General features: G+C 36.3%; 1 protein-coding gene across 1 annotated transcript; it reads left to right on the top strand.

Annotated features, from left to right (window-relative positions):
• The first annotated feature begins 4,378 nt into the window (after positions 1-4,378).
• On the top strand, positions 4,379-18,651 carry CRLF2 (cytokine receptor like factor 2). The gene is made up of 8 exons (XM_040566778.1): positions 4,379-4,486; positions 9,733-9,844; positions 10,607-10,779; positions 12,320-12,459; positions 13,182-13,344; positions 15,524-15,638; positions 16,729-16,813; positions 18,379-18,651. Exons 1-8 carry the CDS (start codon positions 4,411-4,413, stop codon positions 18,649-18,651), a joined length of 1,137 nt encoding a protein of 378 aa, XP_040422712.1. The 5' UTR covers positions 4,379-4,410.
• Positions 18,652-21,344: the final 2,693 nt, after the last annotated feature.

Raw genomic sequence — 21,344 nt, forward strand, 5'->3', positions numbered from 1 at the left:
TTCTCAGGAATCTCTCACACCTGCCAGCTCCCTCAGTACTCATGGATTTATGTATGTCCAGTTTTTTAAAGCGCTCACTAACCATGTCTTCCTCCACAGGGTGAGTGTTCCTTGCTCCAGACTTTCCTGCTGATCTCAGGGACTTTGGATTTCTGAAGGCTAGTCTTGTTAATAAAGACTGAAGCAAAGGAGACATTGAGTACCTCAACATTTTCTATGTCATTTTTTCATCAAGTCCTCTGCCCCCTTTAGCAGGGGCCCAAGGTTTTCCTTAATCGTCCTTTTGCTGTTTATGTACTTGTAGAATCCTTTCTTGTTGCCCTTCACCTCCCTCACCAGACTCTACTACAGGTCAACTCTTTTGAACCCTGTCCCTTTGAGATCAGAGAGCACCTCTGTGCTCCTGGATCACCTGCCCCTGCTTCCACTGCCTGTACACTTCTTTTTCACACCTGAGTTCGGATAGTAGTTTCTTGCTCATCCATACAGACCATCTTGACATCTTTTCTTTTTATTTATTTTTATTATTTTTTTTCCCTATATTGCTTTCCTGTCATTCACAAAGAAGGCTGGACAGACTAAGCCATGGTGATGTGATGGAAGTCCAAGTGACACTTTCCAAAGTGATTGTATAGGAGTCAGAATGGCAGGGACCCTTGAGGTTTAACTCTCTCAGCTTTGCCCATGGGTAGAATATGGTCCCCAAAAAGCACAGTAGAGACCGCTATGCATGCACTTGACAGAAAATTACCAAAGGGAGCCATATTCTGCTATCAGAACAAAGGGCTGAACTGACTCTAGTTGATTGAACTGATTGGTCATGGAGCGACGGGACTATTTTCTATAAGCGCGTCATTGTTCTTTTTATTCCACACACTCTAACCACACTGAAATCACTTCCCGTTAATGCTAAAAAAAATACAAAGAATAATCATTACAAAAGAAAAAAGATACTATGTCTTTTTGTGGGCCATTTTGTGGAGCCTTAGCAAGGCCATGAATAATAAGTAACATTCAGTGAAAGTTGCTCACAGGCTGTTGTTTAGGTTCTAGGTGAAAGAAGAAATAATTTTCTTCCAATTTGTTTTGCTGCACTATGAATTGATCAAAGACCCATTTCACACCACTGATGACATAGTAAGGTGGGAAAAAATGGAGGAAGGAAGCTGATGAAAGTCAGAGAGTGTGTTGGAAGTTGCAGCTGACAATTGAAGCCACCTCTGAGAGCTGTCGCCATGGGTGGAGGAGTTGGCAGAAGGATGAGGGCTGCAAGGTTTTGTCCAAAGTGCAAAATTAAGTGAAAAAAGAATTATTTTGGTTGGATTGCTGAAGTTTTAGGTCAAGTCATACAGAAAAAAGCACCATCCTCATTCTCTGAATATCTTGTTAGTAGTTGTCTCTATTGGCAGTCAAAATCATTAACCCCAGATGCAAATTATCAGTTCACTCTTACTCTTTCCTTTCCTTGTTGCTGAGTGAAATCGCAGTATTACGATGGATCTTGTTTTCTCAGGCCAAACATGCCAGTTCTGCATTGCGCATGAGCCATAAAGAGAGTGTACACTGGTGTGCACCATGGCCTTGTCATCATGGGAGCAATGACCAGGAGGATGTGGGAAAGTTAATCAATTACACATTTTCAGACAGGCAGAAAATGACCTGGCTTAGAACAGATCACAGGCGACTGTTCAGTTCACATATTGAGATCATCTGTATTTGCAAAAAAATCAAACTGGATAATCAGAGGTGGTTTGGGAAAATCTGAGGCAAGTGGTTGAGCAAGTGGCTGGAAAAGTCTCCCTGCAAGGGGGTGATCTGGGAGGTGCATGGGCCCTACTAGGTTTGGCCATCAAGTACCGAATTTTCTGTTTGTCAGCAGCTGCAAAAGTAGCTCAACAGTGCGTCAGCTTTATGTAACTAATTTGTTTGACCTAGTTGCTGTTTGTTTGTTTTTTGTTTGTTTTGTTTTGTTTCTTATTCCCCTAGTTTATGGTAGCTTTTTATTTTTTATTATTATGCTTATTTTTATTTATTTATTTATTATTTCCCAGGACCTCAGCCCTAGATTTTATTTCAAAAGTAGTTAGAGTAATTTTGTTTGACTTCAAGAGGACCTCAGTGTTTTAAAAGGAAGTAGAGATTAGTGAGAGGGACAATTTTTTTAGGTCCCAAAATACCTTGAAGGAGGAAAGGTCAGTTAAAATGGGTTGTTGTCATCTGATAATTAGACTTTGTTTTCAGATATAGAGTCTCAAAATATTTCCAGAAAAATTATAAGCCAGAAAAATTATAAGAAAAGTTATAAGATTATATTATAATTATACATAAAATTATATAAGAATGTATATTAAATACCTTTTCTTTGCATATTTTCTCCCCAAAACTCTTTGCTTCAAAGAATGAACTGTCTTAAGAGGATTTCATTCAAGTGTGTTTTACATGTATAAAAAGCAGACAGGGACAAATTTGGATCTGTTACCCTCCACTGAAGACAAAACACATGTCTGGGGAAGAAAATGTCATTTTAACTCAAATGGTGATGTGGGAGTTGCTCTGTCCTGGGAAATAGAGAATTTTTCCTCTCTGTCTTCATTTGCTTATCACACTGCCTTCTGCAATGCTGCCTGTGGAAACAGTGAGAGATTTTAGCTTTCCATGAAATATAATCATCCACAACCTAGTTTAGTGTTTCAATTCTCTGTTGCTTGTTATTTTCATTCCAGGAATTAATGACCCCCTAGAAGAACTTGGTCAAAGAAGGGACTAGACAGGCAACAGAGTACTGTATGTGTGTCAGACACTGACAGTGGGGTTTCCAAGACTCTCTGAAATTTGCATAGGTCTTCCTGGATGTATAATGGATAAGTGAGTGGAAGAAGCTAATCCAAGAAAAGTGAATAACCAGATCAAAACTGGTATGACATCATCTGGCTGGAGACTTTGCTGATGTGACAAAGCTGATAAGGGTATAATCTGGCAAAAGTAGTGTAGGTTTAAGGAAGGTAGTGATCATGTTAGGGGTAAGGAGAGGCTCCAAGAGGAATGAAAATAAGCTTAAACAGAAATCATGGCGGCACTTCTCTGTGTATTTCCACTCATGATACAGCTCCCTATCTTCAAGCAGTTTGGCACTAAGAGCTGTCTTCCTGAACTTTTGCTGGAGAAGGCAGCAGGGTAGAGTAACACTGTCTGGTCAATTCAGATTAGGCCTGGCTTGTGAAGTCAATCTTCCAATACTCCCCATGTTTTTCTTCACATGGAGGGGCATTGGATTCTTCTTGCATGAGCTTAACCCAGAAGATGAGATCTAGCAGGGCACCCAGTGGACTCCATTCACTACAGGGGATTCAGTTTGTGGTGCTGGACTGGTGCTAGTCTAGGGAAGTCCTCCCTCTGCCCCTTCCCAATATACATTGCATGGCTCTTGGGTCCTCAGTGCTGACTGCTTCACTCCACTGCTTCATCACTCCTGCTTGCTACACTGCTGTATGGATGTAGCCTGACCGCAGTTTACTCCAGACCTACAGACAATTAGCCTCTTTAGACACGATGACTGTAATTACTATAATTTCTTGAAGTTCTGCTCTTTCCAAAGTATATTTAATCTCAGGTAAAGCACTATTCCCCATGTTCTATGTATAATTTTAGGTATATGGATATATTAGTATATTATAGATATATAATGCTAGGCATAGAAATATCTAGAAGCCAGAGCAGCATACAGGTATCCAGGTAATACAGGAGGAAATTCATTCTAATGTTACCTCTTGTGTAATAGCCTCCCTACCCCGGCAGATCTTTCTGTCACAAAAGGTCTACTACATCTGACTTTGATCTGGGGGACAGAGGTGGCTCAAGCCTTCTGACATGCACCAGGCATGTGGACAGGCAGTATAAATGTCTGCTAGCAGTAACAGCTCCCAGTTAATAAGTGGGGAGGAGACAGGCTGCTTGTACTTCACCCATCATCTGGTTACTGGGTAGTTTGTGGTCAGTGTGTTCATGTTTATGATGTGGTCACAGCTCCCCACAGCTACATGATCCTTGTTTGTATCATGGCTATTGTCACCTCTGGTACAACTATGAAAAGATAAAGCAAAGCTAGTACTGACAAGGAAGATATTCTGGGAGTTTCTTTTTCTTTTCTTGTTCTTGTTCTTATTCTTTATTATTATTATTATTATTTATTATTATTATTATTATATTTCTCGTTCTATTACATAGTAAAAATAAAGCATGCACTCTGAAGACCTGCATTTCTAATTTGTTTATTGCTAGAGATATGTCATTTTTTAATTTCCTGTAGTCATTTCCTCCAGTTACCTCCTGTCTGTGATATAAAGGGATCAAATGGTAAGTCCAGAGATTACGATTATTCATCTCTTCACAGTCTGTTGTGTCATTCCAACTATGAGACCCATCTTTCAAGCATGTTCTGTGATCTTCACACTGGGCAACCTGATGGCTTCTCAGTCGCAATCAGGTGGTAAGTTCAATAGATATTTATTTAAGTGTTTGATATACTAATTAGTAATATTTCTGCGGGTACTTCATGTGTTACCATATTCAGTACTTTTTTGGTGAAAAGAATCAACCAAAGAGAAATTGAAATCTGGGAGAGGTGAATGAGTATTCTTAAAAAAATAAAAAATCTACTGAAATTTTATAAATATAAATCAAGAAAGAAAACAGTAAGCTTGTGCCTATTGTTAAAGAAAGAAATATTCAAATCGTTAAGCAGGACTACTTGCTGTCTAAGACTGAGATTCTTATAGAGAGGACTGCATCAGAAAATGACCACAATCTTCCCATTGAACAAAGTTGCATAAAACGGACTTCAGATAAAACTTCAGCACTTAGTGTTCTGGAAGAATGAACAAGATCGGAAAATATCCAGCAATATCTTATGCCTGTAAAAGCAATGAGGTAAAAAGACTACTGAAGAGCAAAAATAAGAAAGGTTTTAAAGACCGGTAATTTGGCTACCTAAATATGAGAACATCTCTGTTTCACTTGTTTGTTTGCAGTGTCATTGCTTATAGTTTCCCAAAGTCAAATGGATACTTAGAGAAAATGAACATAAACCCCAAAACATAGACTGACAATCTAATCTTCACTCTTACTAATTTATCACATGGTCCCTGTCTTTATTTTATGAGAAAGAAATACTTTAAAGTTATACCCTCTTCTTATCAACCTATACATCAATTCTCTGTTCTGCTGTACTTACGACAAGTACTCTTTTTTTTTTTTTTTTTTTGGCAATGCAGAACTGACTGATTCCCCAATGTTAATTGCTCTTGTGAGTTGCTGTCTGTGCTGTGAGGAGACGTGACTTTTTTCTGCCTTGAGATGGCTACAACCTATAGCTATGTCATACTGATGGCATGACTTTGTGGGACAAAAGATGAAAATTACAGTTGTGATGCTTATTTAATGTGGTGTGGTGATGCCTAGAGATGGTTAACTATCCTCTACTGAAAAAAAAAATCACAAAATCATCATCATCAACAACAAAACAAACAAAAAGCCCTGCACCACTCAATTTGATGAGTTATGAGAATTATGCTATAAGGAGTATGCTTTGCCTCCAAATGTCTTTAAAAACTTTCTCTTGCTGTCCTATTAGGTCTCTTGAAAAGAGGCTTTCTACTCAGCAGTCTTGTGTGCAAAGAGTTGCATGTTCACCTACATGAGTTCTTATTAATGAAATGAAACTGTTCTCATAGATGAGTAGTATTAAGAGTTATTAGACTGTAGGTTCAGGTTTGGGTATTGCACTCCATTTGTTTCTATACAGTGTGCTGCTGCAATATGTGGAAGTTCAACATGTGGTTACTTATCAGATTTCACCAGTGTAAGAAAATCAAAAGGGTTTTTTCTTCTTTGTTGTTTCAACGCAACTGTTCCCGTACATATGCGTTCCACTCTGTTATCTTTGCAGATTGACATTCTTTCTCTCCTTTTTCTCATTTTTGATCTGTTCCATGACATTTGGGCTTTTTACAAGATTCCCCTTCAAGCTTGAAAAGTATCTTGGAGGTGGAGTATACTTGTTCATGTTATTGCTCATGTTATTGGTTTTGTCTGCATAATTTATTGCTCAAGGAAATTTCCCTTTTTTCCCCTGTAAAAGTACTTCCTCCACACACCATAGTGGTATTTTCCATGCTTCTCTGTCCTGAGAAGAGCAGTGTCTATGATGTTAAAGTCTCGTGTGGAACCCTACCAGTTCCTGTCTGTTTTTAATGAAGGTTTGGATAATTCCTTCTGAAGCTCATGCTCCAAGGTACTGGTATGCATTCTATACCACTCCAAGGTACTGCCATCTACTCATCTAACCAGGGAAGCAGGCCATCCTCAGGCAGAAATTTTCTGTGATTCCTCTTTACTCCGGGGACTGCCTCTTTAAACTTTTGACCTTTCTCCTGGCTATTATCATAACACAAAGAATAATGATAAACATGTTACTGTCATCTGTAGGATCATGAAAAGAAACATGCTTTAAATAGTTACAATTATTGTGGAAGAACTGGCGTATTAGCTGAGAAAGATCCATGGTGTTACAGGTGGATTCATAAAAATTGCATCATAAAGAAAGGGAGACAAGGAAGGAAACATCATTTCGGATAACCAGTGCATACCCTCCGAGCATTTGATGTCAAATTAATACAAACTTTAAAAGTCTTACTTAAGCTTTACATCTTTTGATGTTGAAATAGCAAGGAAATGTGGATAATGCAACGCATATATGCTATAGTTTGAAAAGATGCACACAATTTTTTATTGCACACTTGCACAAAACGTAGCTCATGCCACACTAATAGGGTTACAAAACCCACTCAATTAGAAAGTATACTAGAAAATTGCACTAACTAGAGGTCTGGAAACACAACCTTTAATGAGAAAAGTTATTTTTAAAGACTTTATTTGTATTACATAGCTGAATGCATTTTAAAGTAATTAATTATGTTAAGGCTGATTTCTGATGAAGTTCTTAAAAACTAGAGCATGGGAAAGAATACGTGTAAATCACCAGACATTTATTACAATTTCTGTTCCATTTTTATTAAATGATTCTGTTTATTGTTAAGGTATTTAATAATGTATTATCTTCCATTTCAGTTACTGGAGTTTATATTTAAATATTAAAATCCCAGAGTTCTAATTCATAATATGTAGGATTATTTATTTATTTATTTATTTATTTATTTCACAGGAAAAGAATCTGATCTTAGAAAGATTAGATTAGAAAAGATTAGATTAGAAAGATCTTAGAAAGATGGGGTTAATTTGATGTGCTCTGAGTAATCCTGCTGAAGTCAAGTGGACTACTCAGAATGTGCAAAGTTAAGTTAATCCATAAATCACTGCAGGACTGGAGCAAAAACTATATTCTTCTCTGTTATGCAAAAATATACCTCGCCAGACCAAAGAGCTAGCATTCCATATAAATATTAGTTCCATACACTAATATTTCTATTCTTTTTTATAAATCCAGTTTTATTTAACAAAGGGGAACATGCAATTATACAGTCAAATATGTTAAATATATGTTTAGCTAACTTTATAGAAAATCTAACTCTAAGTAGTCATTTGGGTTTAATTTACACTAACCAGAACACTATATACTGCAAACACAGGCATGTAAGAATTTAGTACATAAAAATTAAAACATATTAGTGTATTTGTTGACCAATAGACCACTGTAAGGCACTTTGCCATAGAATCGTAGAGTCATAAAATGACAGAATCATAGAATGGTTTGGGTTGGAAGAGACCTTAAAGATCATCTAATTCCACACCCCTGTCATAGGAAGGGGTATCTTCCACTGGACCAGGTTGCTCAAAGCCCCATCCAACCTGGCCTTAAACACTTCCAGAGATGGGGCATCCACAACTTCTCTGGTAATCTCAACTAGAGCCTCACCATGCCAAAGCATAAATAAAGAATTACTTCTTAATTTCTAAGTGGCTAACATCATATTAATGGCTTCAGCTAAAGACAAGATGATCTTTTAGACTTGCTGAAGGGACTTGATATCTCTTGGGCAATCTCTTGTACAAAGGTAGAATTAACTGTGTAAATTCCATTTTATGATATCTTATGAGGTTTTGAACTTTTTGCTTCAGTGCATAATTGCATCGACTTCTCCATTCTTCAGAAAACCAAGATTTTCAGTTTGAGAAAGCAATATAAAACAAGCCTGCAGCCACTAGTTAGGAAACAGAAGAGTTTAGTTTAAGTACCTCTCTTGAGTAACAACAGAATAATTTTTTTTTTTTTTTTTTTTTTTTTTTTTTTTTAGAGCTCCATGAACCATGTAACAAGGATCTGCATCTAAATCTAGACAGATGCTCTGGGACTTCTGTCATATCTGTCTCTAGAGTGATTTTGAGATAACAACATATTAGAACACAATGACACCTGTACAAAAATGTTTTGATTATCTGTTATTGCAGAAGTCGTGAAATCCCTAGACACAGAGATGTAGCCTTGAAAATAGTTAGGCAACACTGTTATTTGAATCCAAGTTTCCACATGCCTTTCTCACATATTTGTGTTGATTAATAACCAAAAATATAGCAAACTTAAAGGTATGTAGGCCTGATTCCCATGAACATTCAGGATCATTATCTGTAATAAACAGTTCATCAGAAATATTTTAAAATTTTTCCACTTTAAAAATCTTCAAAAGATCAGAGTAGAATAAAATATAAATAAGAATCAGAGTCTAAATACTCTATTGTCCTGCTAGACAGCAATGTTCCTGCAGAAGTATTTAGTGGTAGACATTTCATGTCTGGAGATTGCAGCCTGCAAATTCTACCCTCAAGAGGTTTTCCACCAATATTCATTATGTATTTTCCTCCTCTTTTTTTAATTTAACTAAATATAGTTTCACATCTTATAGAACTTAGAAATAAATAATTCATACTTCTTGATGGACTTCTATCATGGATTTCTAATCTTTCCGGTTTCTTCTTCATTTTTCAATTTCAGAATTATCCCCAGTGTCTAATTGTGGAATCCTGATGGACGCAGAATTAAAATACCTGTGTCCTGGAAAGAGCTATAACAAGGGGATGGCCGGGAGATGAAAAAAAATCTGTGTGCAGTCAAAGGACATTAAATGATCTTTCTTTGAGAATGCCTGTAAGGTGGAATTGGCCAAGACCACATAGACTGTGGTCTATTCACCTGTTGCGGTGACTAAATTTGTGGTCAGTTCACCTATTTGTGCTGATCTGCATTGGGTTCCTACAGGTGTATCTGCATAAGCCACCTGGTGGACAGTATTAATCCTTGTTTTTTTTGTGGTAAGCATTACAGACAGTTTACACACAGGATTCATGTAGCATTAGTTCCCAAATAGTTCTCCTCAGCAGGAAATTCTTAGCAGATATTATGGGGGAAGGTTGGTCTCAATGTTTAGGTCCTATGCACAGAATACATGTGAAGCAGTATATAATTTTTGACCCAGGGACGGTTGAACTCTCTCTGGTGTTGCTGTGCATATATTCATTTTGCTATTTTGAAATTCTATTATTTTATTTATTTTAGGTTGTTTTATTCTGTTTTCTTGCATTTTAGACATTCTTATGTCTTAGATTTTAAGATTATCTGAGTCTACAGCATAATATCTTTGAAATACTGATTACCTACTGATGTCAAGTGATGTTTCTCATAAGCACTGCTGAAATCATATTCTCTGTAAATGTACCTGGCAGGTCAGAAAGATGCCATCAGCACCAAAATAATCAATTTCAATAACGAGAAAATGCAGATCACGTGGGCAGTAGGAGAACTATTCCCTGGCGAAAACGTGTCATTTTCTTATACGTGAGTATTGATGATGACTATTCTTCTCTTCTTGAAGGACTTACTTTGGGAATTTAAAATAGCTAAGTCCATTTGAATCTTCTGTGAACTATATCTGGAAATGCTCTTAAAATTTTTGTAATCATCTGACATGAAACCTGTTTATATCCATACCCTGCTACAAAAGTGTACAAAACTGTACTGCTGAATAGTCAGTCATAACAGACAATATATGAAAGCTTCATCTCCTTTTTGTCTTTGTGCTAATGTTAATGTCAATTACACTATTGAAAGTGTTGGTGGTTTGTTTATATATATATATATATATATATGAATTATAATGTATGCATATTTTACCTATGTCACTAGTTGATGTAACAGAAATTCATTGTTTTGGTTAAAGGCAGTTATAGAGCTTGATCTTCCCTTTTCTTTCTGGTTAGTATATGTGAAGGAAGTAACAGCACAATATTGGAAACAGGTTCATGAAAGCACCTGTTTGAGCAAGGCATTTTCTCATTAGAGAAACAAACAAATAAATAAAAACACAAAGGAAACTTGGTAATTTCAGACTGCACTGAATCCAAGGATTGGAAAGTCAGTGAATTCATGTCAATGAATTGCCTCACACCACTATGAAAGTTCCTGATTCAAGAAGTTCCATATGCAGACTTCTCTTGGTAGGACGACTGAAAACATACAAACAAAAAGACAGTAGCAAAAAGGAATTAACTGGTTAACTGGTAGGAGTGTTTCCATTCAACAATGTTTTTTCATTCCCAGATTTGAAGAAGGCAAGCAGAAAGTTTGGAAGCCATGTCCCACTTATTTATTGGACCAAGGTTATAATTCTGGATGTCTTTTTAAGACAGAAGGACACACCCTTGCCTTCTCTATCATGAACAGCAATGGAAGTGAAGAGCGTTTTTCTAAAATACTAAAATCTGATTTCTATAGTAAGTATGTAAAATCACAGCTATGTCTTTTGGTAGTCTTAGTGTCTTCCCACATCTCTATTTGTCCGTAGCATGAGGAGAAATCATTTATACATGTATATAAATTGCTATTAGTGTATACCAATACCAAACTATTGGTATTTGGAATTACTGGTGCCAATTTTTGTCATTTGCTTTCATCAGTAGCAACATAGGCTCTCATGGCGCTGTAGCTAAGGGGGATTACATGGAGCAGTCAGATTTGCCCCAAAATACAGTTTCAAAATTAGAATTAAAATACTAAAATATATGCCTGATGTAATGTAGATCTACTCAGTATTCATACCAGGAAAATTAATACAACTTGTTAGTTTCTTGTCTTAGTGCTGGTGATGTTTGTCATATTTTAAATCTTTAATTCTATGGCCATTTTCCATAAGATATGAGGTAGGAAACTACTTCTTATCAAACAAGCTGTGGTACAAACCTAAGCAGATGTAAACAGAAGTTAGTCGAGTTGCTCTGGTATAGACCGACATCATAAAAGAGATCTCCTACTAGTAGAGCTAGTAGAGGTCTGATGATCCTGGTTTTACTAAATCCCTCCCAAATATGTTTTTCAAGTCTAGTGTGAGATTGATTTATCAAAAATTTCTGGCATTAACCTTATTTACAGTGTTTAAAATGAAGGGATTTTTTTTTTTTTCTGATAAAAAATCATGCGAGAAAATATAGCAGGCACATATTATCTGGAAAATCATTATCTTTCAAGTATATCGTTAGCATTTCTTATTAATGTTTTAGTAAAAGGGATCAATTAAAAACCTGTCAAGACATCTAACTTTGAGAATACTTTTATATCCCATCTGATAAACCATGGAAAGTTGCAATTTGGTTCCTGAATTTTGGCTATTAAACTCCCACTGATACCAAAATTATGTTAAAGACTGTTAGATAACAATGCAGGAATAACAAGGACTGGACTTAAATTTTGAAATTAGGAAGGCAGGATTTTCATCTAGGAATCTAGAGGAATTGAAAAAGCAAGTAACACTCTTCTCACCCCTTTATTTCTTACTACTGAAGACTACCTAGCTACATAGGTCAAACCATTGCATTCTCTTTGGACCATCTAAAAATAGTGAGGGGTAGATTCAGTTGTGCACAGGTAAGCACCGTCTTTTTTTTTTTTTTTTTTTCCTCACCATATCCCACTTGGTCTCCAGAAGATGAACATGTGTATCTTGTAGGTTTTATGGTACTGAATTTGCCAGATCTTTTCCAATGAAGAAGCATCTGCCTTTCTCTTGACTGAAGGAGATTAGAGTCATTCTTTAAGTAGTTACAGTAGTTTTCTGAATCGAGATGATATATCTACCTTTAAATGTGGCACCTCAAATGGTAAGTAGTGTCATGATGCCAAGCTACATTTTGACATTTAGTAAGGAGGTCAGACGCAAAAGTGCATCATCCAAGAATGTCCACCTTCTTTACTTGCTACTCAGGGAAACAAAAGTACTTTTTTTGAGTCTATTGCATGACTTTTTTCTTTTCTTCTTAGTAAAGCCCAGTCCACCAGAAAATGTGACCTTCTTCTGGAAAGATGACACTGTTACCATAACCTGTAATAAACCAGAGAGAGGTGTGAAGTGCTTGAGACTTGAGCTTCAGTACAAAAGCAAATTTGACAATGGGTGGCAAGTGAGTTGGACATAACATTTTTAATCAACATTGGAAGGAGCTGGAAGTAGCATCTCCATAGAAAGTGAAATGGTGTTGTTTTCAAATTACTCTCCCCTCCCGTGTTTTCAGAACCAATGGTAGCAGAAAACTGTTGGATATATTGGTTCCTAGATCCCTGCCATGCCAGAAATCATTTACTTTTTGAGCTATATCCACTTTCTACACAAAGAGCTGGGGACAATCTAAAGGAAAGGTCATACATTCAAAATAGAAGACTCAGAAGATAAAAGCAGAAAGCAGAGTGGAGTTAAAAGACAGAAAAAGGGAGTAAGCATGAAATAAAATGAAAGAAAAAAAAGATGAAATGGGATTTTTATCTATTCTGTTTTGCTGTTAAGTATATCTATATATTATTTCATTGACTTAAATCTTTCCAGTCACATACATAACTTGCTAATATTTTGTGGTTTTAAAGTTTTTTTCTTCTATATTGTAAATAGCAACTGTAGCATTGTACTCTATGTAATGATTGTTATGTCCTTCAGTTCACCATCAGACAGTAAGCAATGGGCAAGAATAGGTAAAGAAGAGGAATTCTTCAAAATTCAGAGAAGTTAAATTTCATTTCTGAGGTTTTGGTTTGGCCTACCCCTTATCCTAGTCATGATCACACCTGAATGGAGCATTCTGAAGCTTTGTCTTGAAAACTGAAATTAACAATGATGTGCCTTCCTTCTCAGTCCAGAACTTCTAAGTGTTGCAGAGTTGGAGAGCAAGGCTTTGATCCAAGGAAATGCTATTCTTTCCGTGTCAGACTGAAGAGGCTAGTACCCTACTGCAACGTAGTTAATTACAGCAGTGACTGGGAAGCAGAAACATTTTGGATGAATGGCACATTATTAGGTAACAGCTGTGCTACATTCATATGCTATCTAAGTGTAAAAGGGTAAGGGGTGACTGCAAAAGAAGCTCGAAAGCTGCATCAGGTTCATGTTGCACTGTCATGATCCATCTTCTGTCATCAATCATCTTGGGGCTTTGGACCAGAAGATCTCCAAAGGTCCCTTCCAACCTGTGAAAAAATGTCTGTGAAAATTCTGTGATCAGAGAAAATTTATGTGGGTGTCTGCCCATTTTTAACTCCTGTCCCCTTTGTCCTTATGACTCATAACACTATCAATTTATGCAATAATCCATAAAGTTAAAAGTGTCCTTATTTTTTTGTGTTACTATAGTGTCTAGGGTCTCCCAAAGACAGTGACGTGATACATACTGTGTATATATTGCATACTGTATACACATACACACATACGTAAATATATGCACATTTACATGTCTGTGTTTTGTATTTGCATACGCGTGCAGGCACTCTGGTGACAAATGATACGTGGACATTAAACCTGAGCTCTAAGAAAGACCTTTATGCTCAAATTTTAAGGCCATTTCTTTTAAAATACATCCAGCTGAGCTAGAGGACCAGAGGTCATAGCTGTCTGGTGCTCATATCTGCTGAATTGATTAAAACAGAGTATGGGGGAAAAAGTGAAATGGAAGCAATGTCAGTATCAGCATTGTTTTCCCTCCTGGAAGACCCATTTAGATAGGTGTGATGGCGTTGGACTAGACCTTTGATGGAAACTATTTTACTGGTTATCAAAACCAAAAGACAGATTTGTTGTAGTAAAACAAAGACTGTACGCCAACCCAACACATTTGTATCAGCTAACCTCAGAATGCCACCCACTGGGTCTTATCAAAATGATGAAATACCCAGATGTCCATTGTACTAAGATCTCAGTTCTCTAAAATACAATGAGCTACTAGCTCACCCAAAGAAAATCTGTACACACAAAGCTGGGCTGAAATCCTGGAACAACAATAAGTATGTACAGACTGTGTACGAGCAGTAGGAATAGAGAAGCCTCCTCCACCATGCAGATTGTGAGCCTGCAAGCATGTCCTCTGATGTGGCTGGCAATGTCTTTCAGAATACACAGAAGAAATGTACATCTCTGAGAGGTGGGAGCATACAGACCTACCTGCACCCTTTGACCAGAGGATGCCAGCAGGCAACTACAAACATGGAAAACACAGAAGAGAGAGGCTAATTGTGCAGTTGCTTTGAGTGCCCCTGGATCAGAATTGACATTGGCACAGCCCCGTCAATGAGACAAGCAACTCACTTCAGGCCTTTAATGAGTTATTATTACCTCCAGCTCTAGCATCACAGGAAGACTTTCATAGCCTCTGAATGCCTTTTTGGCAGTCACAGAGAAAGAAGTGACTCTTTAGCCCTATTTATAGAACAGTTCACCCTTTATTAATAATTAAGTTTAGTTTTCATAGTATCTATTTGGAGAACAGAAGGTCAGTATTAGGAAGTCCAGTTTTGTAGTGGCTTTACAAAAGCTGCAGAAAAAAAAACGCTGAGAATGCCAAAAGGTGGAAAAATGTATTTGTTTATATACCTATGTGTTGGAATCTACCACTAGTTCCTTTCTGGATGTCAGCACTTGTGGTTTGCTGACTTTTTGGTATATGGGATGGGGGATTTATTTATTTATTTATTTATTTACTTATTTATTTTGTCTTTTGTTTTGTTTTGTTTTGAGAAATAAGACATTTAAGCTATGTAAAAAATCCCACTTGCAGCTTTTTATCTCGGGAAAGAAGTCACGCAAGCTACATGAAAAATTGCAGGTGCGGCTTTTGTGACTGTATGTAAGACAGATCTTAGCACAGAATTGCAGCATCACTGTCAGTGCAGTGAGAGGAGCATGAGAAGCATCACTCTGAATGCTTCGACTCTGCACATATGCTCCCTCCTTTGTCCTGTACCAGGTCAATTTAAATAAAAGAACAATTTTCTTTTGTTGCAAGGTTTGGGTAAGGATTTTTGTTGTTGTTGTTGTTTTGTTTTGTTTTGTTTTTCAATTGAACAACTGAATTTGTTGTATTTGTTCCTAAATAGTGTTTATTTATTTATTTTTTTTTTAAGAAAAGTCAATGCTCTAGTGTAATTAAGAATACTTGCTGTTAAAGCAAACAAGGTTTTCACATCCTTTTTTGTGATTATTCCTAGATTCATGTGATGATGATATAAAATCTCAGTCAAACACAGTAATTCTTTTAAGTTGTTTGCTGGCAGTACTTCTAATGATATTTATCCTCTTGATTCTTCTGTGTAAATGGCAGAGGTAAATATAATCTTACTGGGTACTACTAAATTTTTATATCATGAAAATAGAGCAATCGTTTAGGATCAAATCTTTTACCACTCCAAATTTCTATTTGAGGAATGAAGTCAGAATCAAAGTGTAGAAGTAATGTCTTAATTACTATTTGGCAGCTAATTTATCCTGGCCTTTCAAACATCAAGGTCTTTATCTTTCAAAAATAATAATACTAATAATAAATAAATAAATAAATAAAATAAAATAAAATAAAATAAAATAAAATAAAATAAAGCAATGTCTTAGAAAAACTTATGTCTCTTCCACGTCATTTCTTCTCTTTTTCTAGAAATCCACTTAAGTCTTAAAAAGACTTAAATCCAATATTTTGTTTTCTGCTTCTGAATTGTTTTATGTTTTTTGGGCAACTTTCATCAGACTCAATGTCTAGTTGCAGTAGGCTGAAGAGAGCCTGAATGCACTCAACTTTCATAAGACTATATCAATATTTGTATTTGTAGTCTAATGACTGTTCATGTTTAAAATCTACAATTAAAAAATAAAATCTGCATAGGTCCCGAATTCTGGTCTTTTTCAGTGGGAAAAAAAAAAAAGCAGTACTGTTGAGTATAGATCTTTTCAGATCATAAATTCATTTTTTTTTTTTCCTCCAATATTTCAGTTTACATTGGTGTTCACTAAGCCAATAAAGTTTTTTGTTTCACCAGCTTCCCCATCCTGGGGAACATGGCCAGGGAATGTAAAGCTCTGACTACTACATAGAGAAAAATGCCACTTGCTGACTAGCTGTAAATTTACATATGTTCCAGATTTTGCTAGGATGAGATTGACTGAAAACCCAACAGTAAAATCACTGTTAGCCTGATGATCTTATTATTCCATTATATTGTATGAATCTCATCCGATGATTGTTTTATTGTAGTAATGTAGTAATACTGCTTTTTGACTTTAACACATGTATAAAAGAAATCAAGCCTAGAGTATTGTCATATAGATTATACTTGTGGCTACAGCACTGTGTTGAAGTAGACACTTGTATGAATAACTACATCATAACAGAATGCCTATTTGCATTTTTCTTTCCTCTCTGCAGACTTCAGAAGTCTGTCATGCCTACCATACCAGATCCAAAATACATATTTGCTGATCTCTTCAATGATCATAATGGAAACTTCCAGGTAAATGTTCTATTCCCAGCAAGTCCGTGAACTCTGCAATGTTGTGAATGTTTTGAAAGTAGTTACTGATACTTGTTCTGGGCTGATGTTACAGCAAGTGACCCAAGAAAAAAGCTCTTCCTCTCATGCAACATCACCAACAAAACTCATAAAATTAGTGTAGTGCTGCACTGTGCAAAGAGGGTTGTTGTTTCAAGAGAAGAATTTAAAGATGTTTAAGATATCAAGATATTAAGATACAAGATGTTTAAGATATTTAAATATTTGTGAAATGCAGGGAGACTTACTGCTGAACCAACGATGGCGCTCTTGGCTTTGTGGGCATCAGTCACAGTAGGAAATGTCCTCTCTCTCATCACAGAGAGCTGTGATCACTAACCATTTAGACACAGAGCAGCTGTAAAATGAAAGTACTACAGGTTTTGCATTTGTTTTCTTACTGTTCCTTGAATCCATGACATCACATAAGTGATATAATATCTGTATTAATTCAGTTGTCTTTATGTTAATTACTACCATGTTTCCTCTGAAGGTAGACAGGTCAAATATTTTCAAACTTTTTCAAACCCAATGACAACATAAAAGAGTAGTAATAACATTTCAGTGATGAACTGAAAAGGGTCCATACATAGGATATCTTTAAAATATAGCTGAAGAAGAAAGATATAAATGAAATTAATACTGAAGATTCAATCCAGAAGTGCTCTATTGTATAAATCTCCCTACAAACTCAGTCCAAATTTAGATTAAGTCAGGACTTGGGTGAAAGAATGTGCGAGTTTACCAAGGAAAGAACACAAGATACTTTATATATCCAAAGTTGTCCAAAGGCCCTGATTAAATACAAAGTTCACTTGGTTTGTTCAGTTTAGAGAAGAGAGGACTGAGGGGTGACCTCATCACGGTCTACAACTTCCTTACAAAGGAGAACTGAGGAGGAAATATCGTTATCTTCTCTGTGGTGACTGGTGGTAGGGCCCAAGGTCCAGCATGAAGCTGTACCAGGGGAAGTTTAGATTGAGTATTAGGAAAAGGTTATTCACTGAGAGGGTGGGCAGGCAATGGAACAGGCTCCCCCATTTGCAGTCTAATGATTGCTCATGTTTAAAATCTACAATTAAAATATAAAATCTGCAAAGGTCCCAAATTCTTTGTCATGGCCACAAGCTTCCCAGTGTTCAAGCAGCATTTGGACAACACTCTTGGAAGTATGGTTAAATTTTCAGCTAGTCCTGTGTGGAGCTAGGAGTTAAATTCGATGATCGTTGTCAGTCCCTTCCAACTCAGGATATTCTATGGTTTAATATGATTCTGTGATTTTATAATTTAATGTGTTCTTGATAATTTGTAGGCATTTATATGCATTTGTAGAAAACTGCCTTTCTTCCTGTCTTTCTCCCTTGCATCTTATTTCCTGCTTGACTATCTTGCTTCATTTTCATCTCCTCCATTGTGGATGATCCTGGAAAGATGCCATTATTAAAGGAAAATCCACATCTGTACTGCCAGATGTCTTTTGATTGGCATCTTAGAACCTGCCACCGACAATGTTTTAATTCTCGTAGGAGTGGATAGACAAAACTGATCATGCAATGGTACAAACCAAGCTAGAATATGAAGAGCCAGAGTGCATCATTGAGGAGGAAAGCCAGCAAAAGGACATGAAGAACAGCAATAAGCAGGAATCTAGGGAAAAAATCTTCAGCTCTTCAGGAGCAGCTGGAAATTACAGTCCCAAAGCAGGCCAGAATGCCTGCCTGATGCCAACATCCAATAATACAGTTTCCTTTTCTGGCTTCCAGAATTTAATGAGTGATGACACATATGTAATGTTATAAAATTTGCATAATTCAGGAGGTATGGACAACAGTTAACTAAAACAAGCATACAACAATCTAAGAGGTATGGTTTAATTTTTAGGTAGTCCTGTGTGGAGCTAGGAGTCGACCTTGATGATTTAGGCAGGCTTAGTATTTGAAATAAATGCCTGATAACTTTATTAGAGTTCTGGTTTTGGTTTATCTTTAGGACTATACAAAGCCCTATTTTCCTGCTATGAGCAGGAGAAAACAAGAGCTCCTCCATGGTACATCTTCAAGAGCTGAGACTCAGTCCTGGTGCTCATGTAGTGCAAACTACATCATTATTCTTCCCAAATTAAGAGAAAAAAATAAAGGTATTTGTCTGCTAGTGGTCTTTGTCTCACAAAAGCCAGGTAATGTAACATTCATTCTCATAGGGATAGGATATTGCTTGTAAAGATCTCTTTATACTAGAAATGATTGCTTCTCCCATGGTGAAACTTTGAGCTCCATGGCACGCATTAAAAATTTTAAAAAGAGAAAGAATAGGTCACATGTCTAAGATCAGAAGAGTGAGGATATACAGTACTGAGTCATGTTTAAGTAATGCAAGTAGTGTAATGCAAACAGCTTCCTTCAAAGCTTCCAGTGATACTTTGTGGGCCTCCTCTGAGGTCAGGTCCTTGGTATCTTATAGTGTCTTTTTGTATGACTAAGAAACTTCTTATAAAAAGATGAGGTTCAATTTGAACAATATTTACATTTAACTGAGTTGGATTTATTTTAAACTATTTTTAATGTTATCAAGTAGCATTGTAGATACTTCCTAAGACTTATTCAGATTAAATATATCAGTCTTTTATACTCAAATGCTGTTCTAATGTTTTCTAAAACATACCATCTTTTAAACTTTTTTTGTTTAATTTTAAATTTAAATTCAATATACTATACAGTTAGATCTCAGAAGCAAAATCTTAACTATTCTGTAAATTTCTCTGTATCACTTAAACTACATGCAGCTTGAGAACAGATTTTGTAAAATGTTAAGTGCTAAACGTATCTATGATATATGTCAGAACTTATACTATGGTTATATGTTGAAGCAGTTCCAGTTATTTACATGGACATCAACAAGTCATTGAATAATTTTATCAGTTGACTAAACTTTGCCTATTGAATACTTTTATTAACCAATTCATAGTGTAACTTGCAGATTGCACATATCAGAAAATTACCGTGATTAGTAAACTATTTTTAACACAGCACTTAAAAAAACTATAATGCCAGGTATCCTTGGGAACTCTGTACAGTAATGTAAATCCATTAGGTTTCAAAATAAGTTTCTAGGTAACCCAGTTTGCTGTACAAGGAAAAAATCAGATTTTTTTTTTTTTTTTCTGGCCAACAACTGCAAAACTTAACTGGGAAGATAGTTTATACACATTTCCCTTGTTTTTCTTGACATTACCTTAGACTTAATTTTTCATTACAAGAAAAACAGGCTAAGAAAGGATTTCTCATAATCCTGACAATTTTTTTGCCTTTTACTATATAAAATGGATGTATGCAAACCTTTAGGGTCATTTTGTACACCCCATATTTCTGGATTTTTTTTACAAAGGCAAATATGCAATGTTTCAATAGCCTAGTAATATTACTATTCACAGAATTTTCCTGAAATTTTAATTTGGAGGGAAAAGAAGAAAGTCATGTGAAATTGTGCTGTTTCAGCAATGTTTCTGAACTGAAAATGTAGTCATTTAAGTTTTTAGGTTGAACTATAACTTGTATTTTTTAGTCATAAAGGTTCTGTTTGCAAAACTATACAACCATATTTACATAGTATATAACAGATAAGAAATAAAAGAAACAAAATGTCTACGTATCTCAAATATTTATTTTAAAAACATCCCTATATGAAGAAAATACAATGAAGGGAATTAATGAAATTCAAACCAAATAACTGTTCTTTAAAAAAAAAAAAATACCAAACTTCGATTCTTGAGGAATTCTTGAAAAATGTCTAGAGAAGTATGAAGAAGATGATTTAAGCAATGGAAAAGGTCTTAAATACTGATGCTGATTCTGTCAAACATGGTACAAGAAGACATAAATCAGATTAGCGATACCCATTGCTTATGGCTACTGGGTGCCTTGGGAACACCCAAGCATGCTGACCTCCACATTTGTGGTGCCTGCCCTAGCCCACCTCTGTTGAGATTTAGGCCCTGGCAGCACTCAGCCACACCAGGCACATCTCTATGAAGCTCTGGGCATGAAGAGCTGGGAGCCAGTGCTCCTGGGCACATTGCAGCTTTGGGCTGAATCACTGCTCAGAGAAACATCAGTGAGAAGGGTGACAGTATGAGAAGCTGGATATGAATAAAAAATATCTGAAGGCTGGGGCAAAATACCTTAATGAAATGTGGGTGTTTTACTCAGGTGGGCAGCCGAGCTCCACCACAACCTCTCTCTCGATCCTCATCCTCAAAGGGAAAGGGGGAGAAAAGAGGAAGGAAAGGGCTCAAGGGCTGAGATAAAAACAGGGAGATCACTCAACAATTATCCTTATGGGCAAAACAGACTCAACACAGGGAGATTTGAAAATTTACCTATTACTAACAAGCTAGAGAAGTGAGAAACAAGGAAAACAAATTAAAAACACCTTCCTTCCCTTCATCCACCCTCTTCTACCTCCTCCCCCTGAGTGGTGCAGGGGAACAGGGAAT

The sequence above is a fragment of the Cygnus olor genome, chromosome 1, assembly GCF_009769625.2.
Source record: "Cygnus olor isolate bCygOlo1 chromosome 1, bCygOlo1.pri.v2, whole genome shotgun sequence".
NCBI classification, from domain to species: Eukaryota; Metazoa; Chordata; class Aves; order Anseriformes; family Anatidae; genus Cygnus; species Cygnus olor.